This window comes from Oncorhynchus kisutch, linkage group LG1 (genome assembly GCF_002021735.2).
Source record: "Oncorhynchus kisutch isolate 150728-3 linkage group LG1, Okis_V2, whole genome shotgun sequence".
NCBI classification, from domain to species: domain Eukaryota; kingdom Metazoa; phylum Chordata; class Actinopteri; order Salmoniformes; family Salmonidae; genus Oncorhynchus; species Oncorhynchus kisutch.
In genome coordinates this window covers 7,148,035-7,173,212 of record NC_034174.2, presented here as the reverse complement: position 1 = coordinate 7,173,212, position 25,178 = coordinate 7,148,035, and the positions used below count along the sequence as shown (strand labels likewise).

Below are 25,178 nucleotides of genomic sequence, written 5' to 3'. Positions count from 1 at the left end.
TCATGGTTTGTTTACACAGCAGCCGTCTCAACCTGCCAACAAGATGAAACACAGGTGGAGGATGAACCCACTCTGAACTGGTATTTGGTTTCCCATGGAGCTATTCTATTGGCTCAGATAAACTGGCATTTCCCATGGAGCTATTCTATTGGCAAAAAATAAACTGGTACTACGTTTCCCATGGAGATATTCTATTGGCTAAAAATAAACTGGTACTACGTTTCCCATGGGGAGGGGGGGGGGGAGTATTTATGTCTGTAATAAAGCCCTTTTGTGAGGGAAAAACTAATTCTGATTGGCTGGGCCTGGCTCCCCAGTGCGTGGTCCTGGCTGCCAAGTGGGTGTGCCCCTGCCCTTCCAAGCCCACCCCTCGAGGCCCAGCGATTTTAGTGTTGTGTCATTCTACGCCATATAAGCAGTCAAGCCGTTGTTAAGCCAGTGGAATACTGAATTCATATACTGTATGCCTACTGTGTAAATAAAGAGTAGAGTCTTTAGTACAATACAATAAAGCAAGTTTATTGCCCACTCCCTTGTTCAACGGACATTAGTATTTTTTTGTGCCGTCACATTATCCAACTCACAGGACGCCAGACTGACATACCAGACCAGGAAGCAGCACAGCACTATGTTCAGTCATAAATCAGCACCCTTGGAGCGGGTTAGGGGTAAATGTCTTACAGGTTAAGGTTTAAGTGCTCTGTGAGTAGGCTATTAACGGTCTGCCTAGAGTGTATTCTCCACTTCGCAGGATTTCCTCTTAAGTGTCATGGCTCGTGGCCAGACTTCACACGCCAGTGGACCGTGAACTGTCTACCTATGACATGAGATCAACAAACTATGTGAACTGTCTACCTATGGCAAGAGATCAACAAGACCTCTGCATCAACCCTGGCATGCTGTCAATTAACTTCTGGGTCACATCCTGACTGATGGCAGCCCATTCTTGCATAATCAATGCTTGGAGTTTGTCAGAATTTGTGGGGTTTTGTTTGTCCACCCACCTCTTGAGGATTGACCACAAGTTCTCAATGGGATTAAGGTCTGGGGAGTTTCCTGGCCATGGACCCAAAATATCGATGTTTTATTCCCCGAGCCACTTAGTTATCACTTTTGCCTTATGGCAAGTTGCTGGACAAGGCATTGTTCGTCATCAAACTGTTCCTGGATGGTTGGGAGAAGTTGCTCTCAGAAGGTGTGTTGGTTCCATTCCTAATTCATGGCCGTGTTCTTAGGCAAAATTGTGAGTGAGCCCACTCCCTTGGCTGAGAAGCAACCCTACACATGAATGGTCTCAGGATGCTTTACTGTTGGCATGACACAGGACTGATGGTAGCGCTCACCTTGTCTTCTCCGGACAAGCTTTTTTCTAGATGCCCCAAACAATCGGAAAGGGGATTTATCAGAGAAAATGACTTTACCCCCGTCCTCAGCAGTCCAATCCCTGTACCTTTTGCAGAATATCAGTCTGTCCCTGATGTTTTTCCTGGAGAGAAGTGGCTTCTTTGCTGCCCTTCTTGACACCAGGCCACCCTCCAAAAATCTTTGCCTCACTCTGCATGCAGATGCACTCACACCTGCCATTCCTGAGCAAGCTCTGTACTGGTGGTGCCCCGATCCTGCAGCTGAATCAACTTTAGAGGACGGTCCTAGTGCTTGCTGGACTTTCTTGGGCGCCCTGAAGCCTTTTTCACAACAATTGAATCGCTCTCCTTGAAGTTCTTGATGATCCGATAAATGGTGGATTTAGGTGCAATCTTATTGGCAGCAATAGCCTTGCCTGTGAAGACCTTTTTGTGCAAAGCAATGATGACGGCACATGTTTCCTTGCAGGTAACCATGGTTGACAGAGAAAGAAAAACGGTTCCAAGCACCACCCTCCTTTTGAAGCTTCCAGTCTGTTATTCGAACTCAATCAGCATGACAGAGTGATCTCCAGCCTTGTCAATACTCACACCTGTGTTAATGAGAGAACACTGACATGATGTCAGCTGGTCCTTTTGTGGCAGGGCTGAAATGCAGTGGAAATGTTCTTTGGGGATTCAGTTAATTTGCATGGCAAAGAGGGACTGCAATTAATTGCCATTCATATGATCACTCTTCATAATATTCTGGAGTATATGCAAATCGCCATCATACAAACTGAGGCAGCAGACTTTGTGAAAATGAATATTTGTGTCATTCTCAAAACTTTTGGCCACAACAGTATATCAAGACTAGCAGTCTAGAACTGACTGAATCCATGTTGGCAATAGCTAAATTCTTCATGGGTCAGTCAGGAGCAACCCAGGGACCATTGCCGGTCCATGGACCAGGGGTTGAGGACTCACCAGGGGTTGAGGACTCTGTATTAGGCATTGGGAGTTGTTTGGAGCCCAACGGGCATACTGTTAAACTCAAACAGATGTGAACCTTAGTCTCAACATGAACCAAGACGGTTTAATCAATCAAATGTATTTTAAAAAGGTATTTTTACATCGGCCGTGGTTAAAGACTTGAACACCAATAACAACCCATTCAGTTTGATTGGCTGAGTAATGTTTGTAAAAAAAACAATCTGAAGCTTTTCCTTTTCAACTAAGCGTTGATTGAGTCCTACGCAGGTGCTATCAATGAGGTTTAACAATAATCCCCATGATCCTTCTTCTTGCAATTTCCTAAGAAACATGTCCCTTTGTGGCAAACGACCTACTTAACCACATTTACTGATGATGACTGCATTTCCCTGACAGACCAACACAGGACAACATGGTGGTATGAAATTCATCTCTATTTTCAGAGAGGCATGATTGTTTAAAAACAATATTTGTCTAATTCTTTAGTATTTCCTCCTCCAAAGGCTTTTCTATTCATCTCTTATATGATGTGAATCCACAACAAGGATAGCTATTGCAATCGCACAATGACCTGCACCCCTCCCCCCCCAATCAGTGATCACACACAGGCACCCCCACTGCAATTTACTGGTGAAAATGTCCTTATTATGTATATTATGATGAGAAGAAAGACGTTATAATGACACGTTGTCTACTCCTGTTTTTACCACACTAGAATAACATGGTAGAAACAAGTATCTGGGGGATACAAGCTGTGATTATTTTAATGACTACTTGTCCTACTTGTAAAGTTGATGCCTGGGCTGTATTGATGCCTGGGCTGTATTGATGCCTGGGCTGTATTGATGCCTGGGCTGTATTGATGCCTGGGCTGTATTGATGCCTGGGCTGTATTGATGCCTGGGCTGTATTGATGCCTGGGCTGTATTGATGCCTGGGCTGTATTGATGCCTGGGCTGTATTGATGCCTGGGCTGTATTGATGCCTGGGCTGTATTGATGCCTGGGCTGTATTGAGTTATATATATATAAGTCTTGATTGGTCATAGACACAGAGAATAAGAGAGGAAAGGCCCTCTACCTGTCTCTCTCCGTCTCCACCTACCGCTAGGAAACCACTAAGATGTAGGGGTCAGTGATTGGTCATACACACAGAGAGGCGGTGTCTGGCCCTAAAGGCGTCCTCATTCATCCCAGCCGAAACAGTTCAGAAGAGTTGTGACACATTCTCTTATTGAAGCAAGCTGACGTTGGTTTGCCCGAAGTCTACGCCCCTTCATTGGTGATTGGTCATAGACATAGAGAGGCGGAGTCTGACACATTCTCTTCTTGAAGCAAGCTGACGTTGGTTTGCCCGAAGTCTACGCCCCTTCATTGGTGATTGGTCATAGACATAGAGAGGCGGAGTCTGACACATTCTCTTCTTGAAGCAAGCTGAAGTTGGTTTGCCCGAAGTCTACGCCCCTTCATTGGTGATTGGTCAACAGTAGGGATTCGAATTAATGACAGATTTCTTGAGTTGAGGAAGTGTATGCTGGCTACAGTGTCTCAAAATGGACAAACAGTACTATTGCCGCTTTTTTCTCGTTTTTTTAAGCGAAGGTCTTTGAAAGGAGTACGCGAGCAGACTCATTCGGTTCACCTAGCCGCTAGCCGATTTGAAGGATGCTGATGCCTTAACACTGTCTTTCTCCGTTGGCGTTTGTAGGCAACAACTGGAAACCAGACCAACAATATACAACGGGCTATTGGTCAGAATTATGATGAGTGAACCAGTTAAATGTGTTGATTGAACATCTTTCTTTCTTAAGTAGTTAAAGGGTTGTAAGAACTGTGTGTCACGATCAAAGAACTGTTGATAATAAGCCAAACATTTTAATATTCAAGCGAGGAAAATTACACGATGACTGATGCCTGAATAACAGCTTTTTCCATTATAGTCAACTCGCTACTGCATCAAAATCAAATGGATACTATTATAATTATTATAATTATTATTTTAACCTTTATTTAACTAGGCATGTCAGTTAATTAAAAAAAATACTATTTACAATGACGGCCTACAGTGGCCAAACCTGGACGACACTGGGCCAATTGTGCGCCGCCCTGTGGGACTCCCAATCACGGGCCGGTTGTGATACAGCCTGGATGTGTCCATTATAACTTTATCACCTTGCAGGAGGTCATCTGCTGTTCATTTCACACTATAAAGCCAAAACAGCCTGAAGAGTCTGGCTATCAAGAAACCTATAAAACCCTTTCCTCTATCCCTACCTGAGGTAGAAGGACAAAACCCAACTGTTCTCCACTACTCTGTCTCAAATGTCAACCTATTCCCTATACAGTGGATTACATTGGGGCGGCAGGGTAGCCTAGTAGTTAGAGCGTTGGACTAGTAACCGGAAGGTTGCAAGTTCAAACCCCCCGAGCTGACAAGGTACAAATCTGTCGTTCTGCCCCTGAACAGGCACTTAACCCACTGTTCCTAGGCCGTCATTGAAAATAAGAATTTGTTCTTAACTGACTTGCCTAGTTAAATAAAGGTTAAAAAATATATATTATTAGGGTTGCAAAATTCTGGCCACTTTCAATAAACTACCAGGTTTTCCAGAAAATCCTGGTTGGAGGATTTGGGATAATTTCCTTCTGATTCTGGGAATCCTCCAAGCTGATGTTGCAACCCTATACATGATTGACCGAAGCCCGATGTGGTTCCACTATGTGGCTATGGTCAAAAGCGGTGTACTAATATACAGGAAATGTGATCTCTGTCTGCTTGTGTGATGACAGAATTAAGATAACGAGCAGAGATCCATTATTAATCACATTCCTTCACGACATCTCACCTCTTCTCCACATCTCACCTCTTCTCCACATCTCACCCATTCTCCACATCTCACCTCTTCTCCACATCTCACCTCTTCTCCACAACTCACCTCTTCTCCACATCTCACCTCTTCTCCACATCTCACCCATTCTCCACATCTCACCTCTTCTCCACAATTCACCCCTTCTCCACATCTCACCCATTCTCCACATCTCACCTCTTCTCCACATCTCACCTCTTCTCCACATCTCACCTCTTCTCCACATCTCACCTCTTCTCCACATCTCACCTCCTCTACTCTGTTCCAATTCTCCACATCTCACCTCCTCTACTCTGTTCCAATTCTCCACATCTCACCTCTTCTCCACATCTCACCTCCTCTACTCTGTTCCAATTCTCCACATCTCACCTCCTCTACTCTGTTCCAATTCTCCACATCTCACCTCTTCTCCACATCTCACCTCCTCTACTCTGTTCCTCTTCTCCACATCTCACCTCTTCTCCACAACTCACCTCTTCTCCACATCTCACCACCTCTACTCTGTTCCAATTATCCACATCTCACCTATTCTCCACATCTCACCTCTTCTCCACATCTCACCTCCTCTACTCTGTTCCTCTTCTCCACATCTCACCTCCTCTACTCTGTTCCAGTTCTCCACATCTAACCTCCTCTTCATGACATCTCACCTATTCCACATATCTCACCCATTCTCCACATCTCACCCATTCTCCATATCTCACCTATTCTCCACATCTCACCTATTCTCCACATCTCACCCATTCTCCACATCTCACCCATTCTCCACATCTGTTCCTATTCTCCACATCTCACCCATTCTCCATATCTCACCCATTCTCCACATCTGTTCCTATTCTCCACATCTCACCCATTCTCCATATCTCACCCATTCTCCACATCTCACCCATTCTCCACATCTGTTCCTATTCTCCATATCTCACCCATTCTCCACATCTCACCCATTCTCCATATCTCACCCATTCTCCACATCTGTTCCTATTCTCCATATCTCACCCATTCTCCACATCTGTTCCTATTCTCCACATCTCACCCATTCTCCACATCTGTTCCTATTCTCCACATCTCACCCATTCTCCATATCTCACCCATTCTCCACATCTCACCCATTCTCCACATCTCACCCATTCTCCACATCTGTTCCTATTCTCCACATCTCACCCATTCTCCATATCTCACCCATTCTCCACATCTCACCCATTCTCCACAACTCACCTCTTCTCCACATCTCACCACCTCTACTCTGTTCCAATTATCCACATCTCACCTATTCTCCACATCTCACCTCTTCTCCACATCTCACCTCCTCTACTCTGTTCCTCTTCTCCACATCTCACCTCCTCTACTCTGTTCCAGTTCTCCACATCTAACCTCCTCTTCATGACATCTCACCCATTCTCCACATCTCACCTCCTCTACTCTGTTCCAATTCTCCACATCTCACCTCCTCTACTCTGTTCCAATTCTCCACATCTCACCTCTTCTCCACATCTCACCTCCTCTACTCTGTTCCTCTTCTCCACATCTCACCTCTTCTCCACAACTCACCTCTTCTCCACATCTCACCACCTCTACTCTGTTCCAATTATCCACATCTCACCTATTCTCCACATCTCACCTCTTCTCCACATCTCACCTCCTCTACTCTGTTCCTCTTCTCCACATCTCACCTCCTCTACTCTGTTCCAGTTCTCCACATCTAACCTCCTCTTCATGACATCTCACCTATTCCACATATCTCACCCATTCTCCACATCTCACCCATTCTCCATATCTCACCTATTCTCCACATCTCACCTATTCTCCACATCTCACCCATTCTCCACATCTCACCCATTCTCCACATCTGTTCCTATTCTCCACATCTCACACATTCTCCATATCTCACCCATTCTCCACATCTGTTCCTATTCTCCACATCTCACCCATTCTCCATATCTCACCCATTCTCCACATCTCACCCATTCTCCACATCTGTTCCTATTCTCCATATCTCACCCATTCTCCACATCTCACCCATTCTCCATATCTCACCCATTCTCCACATCTGTTCCTATTCTCCATATCTCACCCATTCTCCACATCTGTTCCTATTCTCCACATCTCACCCATTCTCCACATCTGTTCCTATTCTCCACATCTCACCCATTCTCCATATCTCACCCATTCTCCACATCTCACCCATTCTCCACATCTCACCCATTCTCCACATCTGTTCCTATTCTCCACATCTCACCCATTCTCCATATCTCACCCATTCTCCACATCTCACCCATTCTCCACAACTCACCTCTTCTCCACATCTCACCACCTCTACTCTGTTCCAATTATCCACATCTCACCTATTCTCCACATCTCACCTCTTCTCCACATCTCACCTCCTCTACTCTGTTCCTCTTCTCCACATCTCACCTCCTCTACTCTGTTCCAGTTCTCCACATCTAACCTCCTCTTCATGACATCTCACCCATTCTCCACATCTCACCTCCTCTACTCTGTTCCAATTCTCCACATCTCACCTCCTCTACTCTGTTCCAATTCTCCACATCTCACCTCTTCTCCACATCTCACCTCCTCTACTCTGTTCCTCTTCTCCACATCTCACCTCTTCTCCACAACTCACCTCTTCTCCACATCTCACCACCTCTACTCTGTTCCAATTATCCACATCTCACCTATTCTCCACATCTCACCTCTTCTCCACATCTCACCTCCTCTACTCTGTTCCTCTTCTCCACATCTCACCTCCTCTACTCTGTTCCAGTTCTCCACATCTAACCTCCTCTTCATGACATCTCACCTATTCCACATATCTCACCCATTCTCCACATCTCACCCATTCTCCATATCTCACCTATTCTCCACATCTCACCTATTCTCCACATCTCACCCATTCTCCACATCTCACCCATTCTCCACATCTGTTCCTATTCTCCACATCTCACACATTCTCCATATCTCACCCATTCTCCACATCTGTTCCTATTCTCCACATCTCACCCATTCTCCATATCTCACCCATTCTCCACATCTCACCCATTCTCCACATCTGTTCCTATTCTCCATATCTCACCCATTCTCCACATCTCACCCATTCTCCATATCTCACCCATTCTCCACATCTGTTCCTATTCTCCATATCTCACCCATTCTCCACATCTGTTCCTATTCTCCACATCTCACCCATTCTCCACATCTGTTCCTATTCTCCACATCTCACCCATTCTCCATATCTCACCCATTCTCCACATCTCACCCATTCTCCACATCTCACCCATTCTCCACATCTGTTCCTATTCTCCACATCTCACCCATTCTCCATATCTCACCCATTCTCCACATCTCACCCATTCTCCACATCTCACCCATTCTCCACATCTGTTCCTATTCTCCATATCTCACCCATTCTCCATATCTCACATATTCTCCACATCTCAACCCCTCTCCCCTCCTCATCTCCAGTGCTCCTCTCCTCCTATCCCCCCTCTCCAATCTCCACTCCTCTCTCCCCCTCACCCCCTCTCCCCATCCCCCCCTTCTCTTCTACTTACCCCATCTCTCCCCTCCTCTCTCCCCATCTTTCCCCGCTCTCCCCTCCTCATCCCACCATCTCATCGCCTCACCCCTTCTCTCCTCATCTCTCCCCTCCGCTCTCACCCCATCTCTCATCCTTCCCCATCCCTCTCCCCCCTCTCCCTATTTCACCACCTCTCCGCTTCTATCCCCTCTCCTCATCGCACTCCCCTCTCCTCTCTATCTTCACTCCTCTCCCCATCTCACCCCTCTCCCTAACTATCTGTATCTTACCCCCTCTCTCCATCTCTCTCCCTTTCCTCAGCTCTCCTCCTATCTCCCTCTCTCCCCCTTATTCCCTCCTCTCCTTCCTCCACCTTCCCCCTCTCCTCCTCTCTCCCCTCTCTCCTCCTCTCTCCCCCTCTCTGCTCCACCTCTCCCAATCTCTCCTCTCCCCATCTCCTAATCTCCCCTCCTCTCTCCCCATCTACACTCCTTTCCCCTCTCCCTTTCCTCCTTTCCCTTTCCTCCTCACCCCCTCTGCCCTACTCTCTCCCCATATCTCCCCTCCTCACCCCCTCTCCCTTACTCTCACCCCATCTCTCCCCCCATCTCCACATCTCAACCCCCCTGGGAGAACATTTCCCAGGGTAGCGAAGCATGACTGCTGCCTCTGCTCCTAACCCAACCATGCTGTGATACAGAACCTAGTCTAGCATGCTGTTAAACAGCTCCTGGGCTGCGTTCCACATGATACCCTAGTGTCATATATAGTGCACTACTTTTGACAAGACCCCTATGGGTCCTAGTTCTAAAGTGGTGCACTACAATGGAGAATAGGATGCCGTTTAGGACACATCCCTGGAGGAACAACACAGCCAGGCAATTTGAGTTTTGTGATGACCAAATGGATGATTGTGGTAATGTATGGGCAGACAGTCACATCAGATAATATGGAACGTGGGAGATGATTGGTAAAACACATTTGAAAATATCCCTACAGCTACTTCCACATGAGCTACCATGTTACACATGGTCTGACTGCAGGACCATGTCAGGTTGATTTCAATCTAACTTTATAATGGATAAAATAATGAGATTGAAAAATGCATTTAATTGTACTGTTTCAAACTAACCAGGAAAATCAGTGGTGGGATTTTTTTTTTAACTTAGATTGTATAAGGAATCACTGTGTTTAAACATCGCCCTGTTTAGGAATCAACATGTTTAGGAATCACAATTCTCAGGAATCACCATGTTTAGGAATCACCATGTTCAGGAATCACCATGTTTAGGAATCACCATGTTTAGGAATCACCATGTTCAGGAATCACCATGTTTAGGAATCACCATGTTCAGGAATCACAATGTCTAGGAATCACCAGGTTTAGGAATCACACTTTTTTAGGAATCACAATTCTTAGGAATCACAATTTTTTAGGAATCGCAATTCTTAGGAATCACAATGTTTAGAAATCACCATGTTCAGGAATCACCAGGTTTAGGAATCATCATGTTTAGGAATCACCATGTTCAGGAATCACCAGGTTTAGGAATCATCATGTTCAGGAATCACAATTCTTAGGAATCACCATGTTTAGGAATCACCATGTTCAGGAATCACCATGTTCAGGAATCACCAGGTTTAGGAATCATCATGTTCAGGAATCACCATGTTTAGGAAACACCATGTTTAGGAATCACCATGTTTAGGAATCACCATGTTTAGAATCACAATTTCTAGGAATCACCATGTTTAGGAATCACCATGTTCAGGAATCACCACATTTAGGAATCACCCTGTTTAGGAATAACCAGGTTTAGGAATCACCATGTTTAGGAATCACAATTCTTAGGAATCACCATGTTCAGCAATCGCCATGTTTACCCAAAGCACAAGTACAGTCCAGAAACAACCCTGACAGCGTAAAATGTTGTAAGTGAGACATGAATGTATCCTAGATCACTCCACTGCTGTTTACAAACAGTTCCCACACAATCTTCATGGAAACACACAGAGAAGATACAGACAAAAAACAATGACAACTATAACTCACTGTAACACCCATATAACATATAATGACTACTATAACTCACTATAACACCCATATAACACACAATGACTACTATAACTCACTATAACACCCACATAACACACAATGACTACTATAACTCACCGTAACACCCACATAACACACAATGACTACTATAACTCACTGTAACACCCATATAACATACAATGACTACTATAACTCACTGTAACACCCATATAACATACAATGACTACTATAACTCACTATAACACCCACATAACACACAATGACTACTATAACTCACTGTAACACCCATATAGCACACAATGACTACTATAACACCCATATAACACACAATGACTACTATAACACCCACATAACACACAATGACTACTATAACTCACTGTAACACCCATATAAAACACAATGACTACTATAACTCACTGTAACACCCACATAACACACAATGACTACTATAACTCACTATAACACCCACATAACACACAATGACTACTATAACACCCATATAACACACAATGACTACTATAACTCGCTGTAACACCCACATAACACACAATACAATGACTAACAGGCTTACCAAAACTGTTCTTCACATCTCTCCTTAGACCACACAGCATGGCTACAGTACAGTGACTACTGTGTTCTCAGATCATCCAAAGGAATCAGTAGCCAGTACAGCTGTGTCCCAGTCACTGTGTTCTCAGACTATTTCAGTTGTATAAAGCAGAGTTTGTCTACAGAGCACACTGCAGGATTCAGTAGGATCCCAGTCACTGTGCTCCTAGACTCAGACCATCCAGCTTTATCCAGGAATTGAAGCAGGGTTTGCTGTACCATACAGCAGAGGTCCATTTGATGTTCAGATAGACAGTATTGCTGTGCTGTGCAGTTCCAGACACCCACACGTCTCTCTATATATCTGTCTCTCTCTATAGATATCTCCCTCTCTGTCTCTCTCTCTCTCTGTCTCTCTCTATAGATATCTTCCTCTCTCTCTCTCCCTCTCTCTCTCTCTCTCTCTCTGTCTCTCTCTATAGATCTCTCCCTCTCTATCTCTCTCTATAGATCTCTCCCTCTCTGTCTCTGTCTCTCTCTCTGTCTCTCTCTGTCTCTCTCTATAGATCTCTCCCTCTCTCTCTCTCTCTATAGATCTCTCTATAGATCTCTCCCCCTCTGTCTCTGTCTCTCTCTATAGATCTCTCCCTCTCTCTCTCTCTCTCTCTCTCTCTCTCTCTCTCTCTCTCTCTTTCTCTGTCTGACCATACCATTCACCTGGCAGTGGTCCTGCTGCTGTGGATGCACCACATCATCCAGTATCTTCTCCTCCCATGGACTGGAGCAGATTTATTCTCTCTCTTCACAGATTTATGTCTGTCTTCAAGTGACATACACGCCTCTCTCTCTCTCTCTCTCTCTCTCTCTCTCTCTCTCTCTCTCTCTCTCTCTCTCTCTCAAACACACACAACATTCTGAAGTAGCTCCTTCACACTCACACCCTGATTGGATTCAAGCAGCGAATCTAAAAATGCTCCACTGCCTCCTGCCACAGAAAGATATGACCAGACTGAGCAGTGTCTTCAACTGTTCTAGCCTCAGGCTGGATGGCAGCCTGAACTCTCTCATCACTTCAGTCAGGTCACTTGGTCTTGATCTTCAGTGCTAATGTTTCCAACCACCCTCTATAACAGTAATTATTAACAATTCGCTGTGTGTTACAGGAACAGACCCAATGTCTGTCAACTCTTCACCTTTAGTCATTATAGTTATAGATTCATGTAAATACTGTGTCTATCTCAAAGCTGGCCTATAATTAACTTGAGAGCTATATTTCCAGAGAACTAGACAGTCCTTACAAATCCCAAATGAGAGAACGAAAGGAGAGAACAGAGGTCTCAGTCCCACTTCACCCACTCATCTCCCTCTCTTTCCTCTCTCTCTCTCTCCCTCCCTCAGTCCCCCTTCACCCACTCATCTCCCTCTCTTTCCTCTCTCTCTCTCCCTCCCTCAGTCCCCCTTCACCCACTCATCTCCCTCTCTTTCCTCTCAATATCTCTCTCTCCCTCCCTCAGTCCCCCTTCACCCACTCATCTTCCTCTCTCTTTTTCTCTCTCCCCCACTCATCCCACTCTCCTTATAGCCAATAGCTCTTCCCCTGACATTCAGTCCCCATCCCCTGCCCCATCCCTGTCCCCATCCAGGCCCTACCCCCTGCTCCATCCCTGTCCCCATCCAGGCCCTACCCCCTGCTCCATCCCTGTCCCCATCCAGGCCCTACCCCCTGCTCCATCCCTTTCACCATCCAGGCCCTACCCCCTGCTCCATCCCTGTCCCCATCCAGGCCCCAGTCCCCACCCCCTGCTCCATCCCTGTCTCCATCCAGTCCCCAGTCCCTACCCCCTGCTCCATCCCTGTCCCCATCCAGTCCCCAGTCCCTACCCCCTGCTCCATCCAGTCCCCAGTCCCCACCCCCTGCTCCATCCCTGTCCCCATCCAGTCCCCAGTCCCTACCCCAAGCTCCATCCCTGTCCCCATCCAGTCCCTACCCCATGCTCCATCCCTGTCTCCATCCAGTCCCTACCCCATGCTCCATCCCTGTCCCCATCCAGTCCCCATGCCCTACCCCCTGCTCCATCCAGTCCCCAGTCCCCACCCCCTGCTCCATCTCTGTCCCCATTCAGTCCCCAGTCCCTACACCCTGCTCCATCCCTGTCCCCATTCCATTCCCCATGATCCATCCCTGTCCCCATCCAGTCCCCAGGCCCTACCCCCTGCTCCATCCAGTCCCCAGTCCCCACCCCCTGCTCCATCCCTGTCCCCAGTCCATACCCCATGCTCCATCCCAGTCCCCACCCAGTCCCCAACCAGTCCCCACCCCCTGCTCCATCCCTGTCCCCACCCAGTCCCCAACCAGTCCCCACCCCCTGCTCCATCCCTGTCCCCACCCAGTCCCCAGTCCCTACTCCATGCTCCATCCAGTCCCCAGTCCCCACCCCCTGCTCCATCCCTGTCCCCACCCAGTCCCCAGTCCCTACCCCCTGCTCCATCCCTGTCCCCACCCAGTCCCCAGTCCCTACCCCATGCTCCATCCCTGTCCCCATCCAGTCCCTACCCCCTGCTCCATCCCTGTCCCCACCCAGTCCCTACCCCATGCTCCATCCCTGTCCCCATCCAGTCCCTACCCCATGCTCCATCCCTGTCCCCATCCAGTCCCCAGTCCATACCCCCTTCCCCATCCCTGTCCCCATCCAGTCCCTACCCCCTGCTCCATTCCTGTCCCCATTCAGTCCCTACCCCCTGCTCCATCCCTGTCCCCATCCAGTCCCTACCCCCTGCTCCATTCCTGTCCCCATCCAGTCCCTACCCCATGCTCCATCCCTGTCCCCATCCAGTCCCTACCCCCTGCTCCATCCCTGTCCCCAGTCCATACCCCATGCTCCATCCCAGTCCCCACCCAGTCCCCAACCAGTCCCCACCCCCTGCTCCATCCCTGTCCCCACCCAGTCCCCAACCAGTCCCCACCCCCTGCTCCATCCCTGTCCCCACCCAGTCCCCAGTCCCTACTCCATGCTCCATCCAGTCCCCAGTCCCTACCCCATGCTCCATCCCTGTCCCCATCCAGTCCCCAGTCCATACCCCCTTCCCCATCCCTGTCCCCATCCAGTCCCTACCCCCTGCTCCATTCCTGTCCCCATTCAGTCCCTACCCCCTGCTCCATCCCTGTCCCCATCCAGTCCCTACCCCCTGCTCCATTCCTGTCCCCATCCAGTCCCTACCCCATGCTCCATCCCTGTCCCCATCCAGTCCCTACCCCCTGCTCCATCCAGTCCCCAGTCCCCACCCCCTGCTCCATCCCTGTCCCCAGTCCATACCCCATGCTCCATCCCAGTCCCCACCCAGTCCCCAACCAGTCCCCACCCCCTGCTCCATCCCTGTCCCCACCCAGTCCCCAACCAGTCCCCACCCCCTGCTCCATCCCTGTCCCCACCCAGTCCCCAGTCCCTACTCCATGCTCCATCCAGTCCCCAGTCCCCACCCCCTGCTCCATCCCTGTCCCCACCCAGTCCCCAGTCCCTACCCCCTGCTCCATCCCTGTCCCCACCCAGTCCCCAGTCCCTACCCCATGCTCCATCCCTGTCCCCATCCAGTCCCTACCCCCTGCTCCATCCCTGTCCCCACCCAGTCCCTACCCCATGCTCCATCCCTGTCCCCATCCAGTCCCTACCCCATGCTCCATCCCTGTCCCCATCCAGTCCCCAGTCCATACCCCCTTCCCCATCCCTGTCCCCATCCAGTCCCTACCCCCTGCTCCATTCCTGTCCCCATTCAGTCCCTACCCCCTGCTCCATCCCTGTCCCCATCCAGTCCCTACCCCCTGCTCCATTCCTGTCCCCATCCAGTCCCTACCCCATGCTCCATCCCTGTCCCCATCCAGTCCCTACCCCATGCTCCATCCCTGTCCCCATCCAGTCCCCAGTCCATACCCCTTCCCCATCCCTGTCCCCATCCAGTCCCTACCCCCTGCTCCATCCCTGTCCCCATCCAGTCCCCAGTCCCTACCCCCTGCTCCATCCCTGTCCCCATCCAGTCCCTACCCCCTGCTCCATCCCTGTCCCCATCCAGTCCCCAGTCCCTACCCCCTGCTCCATCCCTGTCCCCATCCAGTCCCTACCCCCTGCTCCATCCCTGTCCCAACCCAGCCAAGAGTAATGCATAACAGCCTGCAGGAGGCCACACACATGGTAGTCTCCCATCTCTGCTTACACAACCTTCAAGTCAGTCATCAATGAGAGTGAGCTCTTTAAATACTACAAGCTATTTGGATCATGTAAGCGCTCTACTGTAAACGACAGTGGAGCTCAGTTGAACTGTCATAGGTTGATGATCTAGCTACAGTACCAATGTTAGCTTGCATTACACACCTTTACTTCTTAGAAAATACATTCTGCACCGGTACAATGATTTATTTGTTAGGAATTGTTAATGAGTGTAAAACTTAAATGAGACCAGGGCAGACCTAACTCATTTCCAACAGTTAGAAAAGAATGAATCATACCTGTAGGTGGCTGGTTGGTTATAGGGCTGTCCCAAACAGCATTCTATCCCCTATATACTGCATTACTTTTGATTAGAGCCTTATGGGTGTGCACTACATAGGGAATAGCATGCAATTTGGGATACACCTAAGGCCTACAGGACCACAGGAGAAACAACCACTGTTACACATAATCATTCAAGATGACTAAGACACACAGCACAGGCCATTTGCTGCTAAAAAATATATATATAAATAAATACGTTTGAAAATAACAGCACAATTTAAAAAAACAGAAAATAGATCAAACGAGATGGCGACGTGTCATTAAAGACAGTCGTAATGACGCCATGACAACCACTTGACGCCATGACAACTCCACCGGGGAGTTCTGCTTTCCTTCTCAAATACCGGAGTAGTTCCACGTATCAGAAGATTATTCATTGGATGACTCACTAAGCCATCTATCAAAACCAGGGAAAACAGAGAGTACAGGGAGTAATGTAGGTGAAAGACATTCACTATAATTAACCTCACATTATACAAGAAGCCACTGAAAGACACGTTTACCCTGTTTCTAGCTACCAGCTAACTTCATAGTATCATTAAATGATTTCTAGTAATTATTCCCTACAGCGGAAAATCACTTTGGGATATTTGATCGACAGTCACCAGCAATTCTATTTCCTCCCTAATCTGGATCCTTTGTCCCATTCATCCTGGGTGCTACACCTAAACGTTGATGCTGGAGAAGAGGGGGGGGGGTTCTAGTCAGACTTTTGACCCTCTCCACTGGGGCCCCGTTGATGTGGATGGGCGAGTCTCTATCTGCTGTCTCCTGTAGTCCACGATCAGCTCATTCTTTTTTGTTGATGTTGAGGATAGAAGTAATTCCACCAGGGCCCTCACCTCCTCCCTGTAGGCTCTCTCATCGTTGTTGGTAATCAGGCCTACCACATCAAGCAAACTTGATGACTGAGTTGGAGACGTGCGTGGCCACACAGTCATGGGTGAACAGGGAGCAGAGGAGGGGGCTGAGCATGCACCCCTGTGGGGCCCCCATGTTGAGGATCAGCGGGGCGGAGGTGTTTTTGCCTAACCTAGCCAGCTATAGCTCGCTAGGCTAATTGAGGCCACATACCAACCCCTTTCAGCTGAAACAGCAGCCTACCTGTTGGTTGCTCGTTGTAGCCTACTCCTTCTAATTTTGCTCACTTTCAATTCCCATCATTTTATCAAATCAAATCAAATTGTATTTATAAAGCCCTTCTTACATCAGCTGATATCTTAAAGTGCTGTAAAACCCCAAACAGCAACCAATGCAGGTGTAGAAGCACAGTGGCTAGGAAAAACTCCCTAGAAAGGCCAGAACCTAGGAAGAAACCTAGAGAGGAACCAGGCTATGAAGGGTGGCCAGTCCTCTTCTGGCTGTGCCGGGTGGAGATTATAACAGATTATAAACCTAGAGAGGAACCAGGCTATGAAGGGTGGCCAGTCCTCTTCTGGCTGTGCCAGGTGGAGATTATAACATGGCCAAGATGTTCAAATGTTCATAGGTGACCAGCAGGGTCAAATAATAATAATCACAGTGGATGTCGAGGGTGCATTCCATCTTGCATTATTGCATTGCTAAGGTGGACCCACAGTCCACTTTGCTCTACATTGAGCCTATTGTCCAGGTTCACTTCGATTGCCCAACATAAACAACACGCTACACACGTGAAGGCTACCGGTCTCCTACCAGACTTTTTTATGGGGCGCACCGTTATAAAAACTACATTGAAAAGTTGTGTTGTTTTATTAAATGAATCATTTGAAATGTCATGGTATATCCTTGTATGTAACGATGTCGCATGGACAAGCCTTTCAGTGATAAAGGAGGCCTATAAATGGATACTCACAAGTATTTGAATAACCCTAGTTATATATATATATATATCCCTAGTTGAAGTCTGAGCTGTAGTTGATGAACAGCAGTCACACATAGTGTCCAGGTGGGACAGTGTGCAGTGCAATGGGAGACTTCCTCATCCGTGGACCTATTGGGGCGGTATGCAAACTGTAGTGGGTCTAGGGTGTCGGCTAATCCTTAACTAGTCTCTCAAAGCAGTTCATGATGACAGAAGTGAGTGCTACGGGGTGATAGCCATTTAGTTCAGTTACCTTCGCTTTCTTGGGTACAGGAACCATGGTGGACATCTCGAAGCACGTCGGGACAACAGACTGGGATCGGGAGAGGTTGAATATGTTGGAAAACATGCACTGAGGATGCCGAAAGGGGGACAATTCTACATTAATGTGGATGCTACCGTGATTAAAGATTATCCTGAATGAATTGTGAATAATGATTAGTGACAAAGTCACAGAGGGTCGAAGAACCATCCTCTAATATATGCTAACGTCCCCTGTCATTAGTAACGGTGAGAGGTAAGCATGTCTTGGGCGTATGATCTTTGACCCTCTGTATGTTTCTCACTCATTATAATTCTCGATTCATTCACAATTATCCGTAGTCATGGTAGCATCCACTTAAGGTAGAAGTGTTTAGAAACATACAGTTGAAGTCGGAAGTTTACATACACCTAGGTTGGAGTCATTAAAATGCGTTTTTCAACCACTCCACACATTTCTTGTTAACAAACTATAGTTTTGGCAAGTCGGTTAGCACACCTACTTTGTGCATGACACTAGTAATTTTCCAACAATTGCTTACAGACAAATTATTTCACGTATAATTCACTGTATCACAATTCCAGTGGGTCAGAAGTGTACATACACTAAGTTGACTGTGCCTTTAAACAGCTTGGAAAATTACAGAAAATTATGTCATGGCTTTAGAAGATTCTGATTGGCTAATTGACATAATTTGAGTCAATTGGAGGTGTACCTGTAGATGTATTTCAAGGCCTAACTTCAAACTCAGTGCCTCTTTGCTTGACATCATGGTCAAATCAAAAGAAATCAGCCACAACCTCCACAAGTGTAGACCTCCACAAGTCTGGTTGATCCTTGGGAGCAATTTCCACGTTCCACGTTCATCTGTACAAACAATAGTACGCAAGCATAAACACCATGGGACCACGCAGCCGTCATACCGCTCAGGAAGGAGATACTTTGGTGCGAAAAGTGCAAATCAATCCCAGAACACCAGCAAAGGACCTTGTGAAGATGCTGGAGGAAACATGTACAAAAGTATCTATATTCACAGTAAGACGAGTCCTATATCGACATAACTTGAAAGGCCGCTCAGCAAGGAAGAATTCACTGCTCCAAAACCTCCATTTAAAAGCCAGACTACGGTTTGCAACTGCACATGGGGACAAAGATCATACTTTTTGGAGAAATGTCCTCTGGTCTGATGAAACAAAAATAGAACTGTTTGGCCATAATGACCATCGTTATGTTTGGAGGAAAAAGGGTTAGGCTTGCAAGCCGAAGAACACCATCCCAACCGTGAAGCACGGGGTGGCAGCATCATGTTGTGGGGGTGCTTTGCTGCAGGAGGGACTGGTGCATTTCACAAAATAGATGGCATTATGAAGACGGAAAATTATATGGATATATTGAAGCAACATCTCAAGACATCAGTCAGGAAGTTAAAGTTGATTGCAAATGGGTCTTCCAAACAGACAATGACCACAAGCATACTTCCAAAGTTGTGGAAAAATGGCTTAAGGACAACAAAGTCAAGGTATTGGAGTGGCCAAAGCCCTGACCTCAATCCTATAGAAAATGTGTGGGCAGAACTGAAAAAGTGTGTGCGAGCAAGGAGGCCTACAAACCTGACTCAGTTACACCAGCTCTGTCAGGAGGAATGGGCCAAAACTTCCCACTTATTGTGGGAAGCTTGTGGAAGGCTACCTGAAATGTTTGACAAGTTAAGCAATTCAAAGGCAATGCTACCAAATATTAATTGAGTGTTTGTAAACTTCTGACCCACTGGGAATGTGATGAAATAAATAAATAATTCGCTCTACTATTATTCTGATATTTCACATTCTTAAAATAAAGTGGTGATCCTAACTGACCTAAGACAGGGATTTTTACTAGGATTAAATGTCAGGAATTGTGAAAAACTGAGTGTAAATGTATTTGGTCAAGGTGTATGTAAACTTCCGACTGTACTCTATTCTTATTTAAAATAAAAGTGACTCCAAAATGAGAGTACATTATGTGCCATTTATTTGTATTTGAAACACAACCAAAATTGAACTGCACATGCATAAACAAGTTTTTGGGCTAGGAATATGGGACCAAATACTCTTTATCTAGAAGAATATTTAGGGGTGACAATTTTCACTTCAAACTTTTTGAGACTTTTTTAAATTACTTGTTTGACAAGATCTCTTTCTCTGAGAAATTGTAATATTATAAAATAACAGAATTTATACAGTCAGGTCATCTTTATTACGGGTGTGAATAACACATAATGCGAAATTTTGGCCACACCTACTCATTCAAGGGTTTTTCTTTATTTTTTACTATTTTCTACATTGTAGAATAATAGTGAAGACATCAATACTATGAAATAACACATATGGAGTCATTTAGTAACTAAAAAAGTGTTAAACAAATCAAAATATATTTTAGATGTTATTCTTCAAAGTAAGCCTTTGCCTTCACCCCGTCTCCTCCCCTTCATCTGCACTGATTGAAGTGGATTTAACAAGTGACATCAATTAGGGATCATACTGTAGCTTTCACCTGGATTCACCTGGTAAGTGTATGTCATGGAAAGAGCATAATTCATAATTGTTCATAATGTTTTGTCCACTCAGTGTATATATTTATATTCCGGACACTCTGATATGTCTTCATTTGTTGTTCTTTATTTATTAAATAGTTTTTAATGATATGTGTATTGTTTTTAATGATATGCGTATTGTTTTTAATGATATGCGTATTGTTTTTAATGATATGCGTATTGTTTTTAATGATATGCATATTGTTTTTAATGATATGTGTATTGTTTTTAATGATATGCGTATTGTTTTTAATGATATGCGTATTGTTTTTAATGATATGCGTATTGTTTTTGTAGTGCTAGACAGTCCTGCTCTGTTGGAGCTAGAAACATAAGCATTTTTGCTACACCTGCAATAACATTAGCAAAACTGTTTACGTGACCAATACACATAGCACCCTAAGGGATATCCCGTCGCCATGGAAATAGATAGAACCCTCTTGTTATGAAAGGTAGAAAATCGTGACATCGTGACTCATGGTGGCATTCTGTCAAGCATCGCATAGGTTACGTCATCCGTCTTTAAATGTATGCCTGACTGCCTGTGTGTGTTTGTGGGGGGGGGGGAGGGGGGGGCAACCTATACTTGCATCAAGGAAATAGCCAAGAAAATATGTAATATAAATTCCTACATCTCGCCGTGGCAACAATCATAAAGGGTGACTCACATAAAACGCTTCTTTCCCTTTACGGTGCTTGACGTGACTGTGGAGAGATTCTCATGTACAGAGTCATCCTGAGTCACAGTGACGACTTCAGAGAAACACTGTCCACACACATCGACATCCAGGGGCGTTTAGTACACATGTAGCAAAACATATCGCACATACAACAACAACAACAAATGTTTCTGAGTGGACAATATTTATTCTGTTTGGTGCCTTATGAACACTAACCAGTTATAGCAGTTAGCTTCATTAAGCCACAGTCGTTCTTCCTTTAAAAGTTGTGATGTACTGCAGTACAGGTTGTGGGGTACTGCAGTACAGGTTGTGGGGTACTGCTGCACAGGTTGTGGGGTACTGCAGTACATGTTGTGGGGTACTGCAACACAGGTTGTGATGTACTGCAGTACAGGTTGTGGGGTACTGCAGTACAGGTTGTGGGGTACTGCAGCACAGGTTGTGGGGTACTGCATCACAGTTTACAAGGTACTGCAGTACAGGTTGTGGGGTACTGCAGCACAGGTTGTGGGGTACTGCAGTGCAGATTGTGGGGTACTGCAGTACAGGTTGTGGGGTACTGCAACACAGGTTGTGGGGTACTGCAGCACAGGTTGTGGGGTTGTGGGGTACTGTAGCACAGGTTGTGGGGTTGTGGGGTACTGTAGCACAGATTGTGGGGTACTGCAGAATTCTATGGCACGTTATTTAAGTGTCAGCCATTGTTGACAGAATGATGCAATTTACCACAATCTGCCACCATCTATCACAAACGGTCGCAGCATAAAGCTCAAAACGTTTTAAAGGAAGATCCACTGTATCTGCCATTTCTAGGACCAGGAAGTTTCCCTGACCCTGGGATCTGACCATGAACTCCTGACCCTGGGATCTGACCATGAACTCCTGACCCTGGGATCTGACCATGAACTCCTGACCCTGGGATCTGACCATGAACTCCTGACCCTGGGATCTGACCATGAACTCCTGACCCTGGGATCTGACCATGAACTCCTGACCCTGGGATCTGACCATGAACTCCTGACCCTGGGATCTGACCAGACCATGAACTCCTGACCCTGGGATCTGACCATGAACTCCTTGACCCTGGGATCTGACCATGAACTCCTGACCCTGGGATCTGACCAGACCATGAACTCCTGACCCTGGGATCTGACCATGAACTCCTGACCCTGGGATCTGACCATGAACTCCTGACCCTAGGATCTGACCATGAACTCCTGACCCTGGGATCTGACCATGAACTCCTGACCCTGGGATCTGACCATGAACTCCTGACCCTGGGATCTGACCATGAACTTCTGACCCTGGGATCTGACCATGAACTCCTGACCCTGGGATCTGACCATGAACTCCTGACCCTGGGATCTGACCATGAACTCCTGACCCTGAAACTTAGGACACGGGATATCCCCTGTAAACTGGAAAATATCCCCTTATACCTTATACCTCTCATAATCGATCATATATTTTCTTAACCAATACATCTTCCTGTGCGGAGAGATTATGGAGTGACACAATGTAGAAGAGCATCAACCCCCCTGAGCAAATGAACACTGGCAGAAAAGGCACATGCACACACAGTCCCTCCTGCTCTCCCCTTCCCTCCATTTCTCTTGCTATGGGCTCCCCGAGTGGCACAGTAGTCTAAGGCACTGCATCTCTCAGTGCTTGAGGCATCACTACAAACACCCTGGATCGAATCCAGGCCGTGATCCACAACTGGCCCATGATTGGGAGTCCCACAGGGCGGCGCAGCGTCGTCCGGGTTTGGCCGGTGTAGGCCGTCATTGTAAATAACAATTTTGTTCTTAACTGAATTGCCAAAATAATAATAAATATATATATAAAATAAATAAATGTCATGATATAGAGGGAAAACCATTAGAGAATCAGCAGCTCTCTCTCTCCTGAAATTAGGGGTGCTGTACGGTGTACAACATCTTTCATTCTCTCTCTCCGTTACACAAAGTCTTGACATAATGGGGCCACGTAACAGCATCCATGTCTCCTCAGCTGTTGTTGTTTTATCATTTTAGAGACAGCAGTTCTTCTCCCCTGCTGTGTACCAAACAACAGGTAGGAGGCAGGGGAGAAGACAGAATGAGATTTTACACAATGAAGAAACATTACCCGTGACTTATTGAGGTTACTGACCTTATTCTATTTGTCTAGCGATCTATTATTCTATTCAATGTGTCACGTTGAACAGCAGATGAAAGCCTCCTTAATGAACCGTAGTACAGATCACAGCTGTATGTCCTACTGTTTATTATTCTTATTGTTCTACCTGGTTAAAATTTGGTGAAAAAAAAATATATATATATGAATTCTCCACAGAATACCTAGCTGGGTGAACTACTACTGTCGCTTTTAGAGATGGGCAACCTGTATCTTCTACAGTACCACCTCACACACACACACACACACACACATACACACATACTCACACACACACATACATACATACATACATACATACATACATACATACATACATACATACATACATACATACACACACACGTACACACGTACACACACGCACACACGTACACACGTAAACACACGCACACACGCACATACACACACACACACACACACACACGCACACATACACACACACATACGCACGCACACACACACACACACACACACACACACACACACACACACACACACACACACATACATACATACACACACACACACGTACACACGTACACACACGCACACACGCACACACACACACACACACACACACACACACACACACACGCACACATACACACATACTCACACACACACGTACATACATACATACATACATACATACATACATACATACGCACACACACGCACACATACACACACACACACATACATACATACATACATACATACACACACACGTACACACGTACACACACGCACACACGTACACACGTACACACACGCACACACACACACACTACCATGATGACAGATCAATAACATTACTCCCCTCACTAATCTCCTGAATGTTGCCTTCATGAAATTATAAACACTATATTGTTGAGGACTTATTTATTCTCATTTTCTCTGTCCTGTACTTTCAAAGTTGCTCAAGGATTAATCAAACTGAATAGTTGGATTTTTTACTGTCGTTTACGCCACATTTTTTTTCAGAAGGCATGCAGCATAAGATAAATGAAGAACAACCAAACAGACCCCATACAGAGCTCTGCTCTGTTTCGCAAGGATTTCAGCCAGCCTTCCTCCGGACAACAATGATATGCATATGACTGCTAATAATCTAGTAATTAATCTCTTGTGACAAGAGGGGGAAAAAAAACAACTCATACAAAAACTCATTTGCATTGCACACAGAGAGGAGTAAGAACTAAAGACGCTAAACAAGATGTGCATCTGTCTCTCTGTGACCGACTATAACTTCGTAATAGTAGAATACACAAGGTGCAGTTTAAAAAAACGTAGTACTGCATCAGCAACTTTCCTCTTGTCATGTCAGTCAATGACAATTTTTAGATAGCTGGCTAAACTTACTTACGTAGCATTCTAAACCTTGTAGCCATATTACTGACCAGGCACCCAAGGCAGGGGGGTCCTGACCTCCAGGGCCCCCCCCCCCCCCCCCCATTGATTTTGTTAGTCACTTTCACTCAGATATCCATATCATGGCATAAGTCATGGAAAAAAATGTGTAGAAATGCAGAGATAGTTTTTTTTCCAACTGCTTCCACACGTTTTCAAAACTGTCTCTTTTTTTTCAAAAGTCTACACACAATTCCCAAAACTGCACACAAAAAAAAATACAAAATGCCTCACATCTCCTTCAAAATGTAACACTGCATTCAAAATGCCATAAACACATGTCAGAATGAAGCATTTGCATCAAATGGCAAACACTGCTTTCATAATAGTACATTTCTGGATACACCATGTAAACACTG

The 25,178-nt window shown here is 46.0% G+C and overlaps 1 protein-coding gene across 1 annotated transcript; it reads left to right on the top strand.

The window, feature by feature from the left end:
* The first annotated feature begins 10,595 nt into the window (after positions 1-10,595).
* Positions 10,596-15,483, top strand: LOC109880632 (proline-rich extensin-like protein EPR1). Its single transcript, XM_031833737.1, has 7 exons — positions 10,596-10,614; positions 12,968-13,137; positions 13,521-13,786; positions 13,907-14,076; positions 14,190-14,829; positions 14,950-15,276; positions 15,432-15,483. The coding sequence occupies exons 1-7, from the start codon at positions 10,596-10,598 to the stop codon at positions 15,481-15,483; spliced, it is 1,644 nt and encodes a 547-aa protein (XP_031689597.1).
* Positions 15,484-25,178: the final 9,695 nt, after the last annotated feature.

What these genes read in the sequence shown, in the direction of transcription:
- LOC109880632 (XM_031833737.1), top strand. An exon ending in TCCATCCCTGTCCCCACCCA is followed by an intron (nt 13,787 to 13,906) that starts GTCCCCAGTCCC and finishes GTCCCCACCCAG; the next exon opens with TCCCTACCCCATGCTCCATC. An exon ending in TCCATCCCTGTCCCCACCCA is followed by an intron (nt 14,830 to 14,949) that starts GTCCCCAGTCCC and finishes GTCCCCACCCAG; the next exon opens with TCCCTACCCCATGCTCCATC.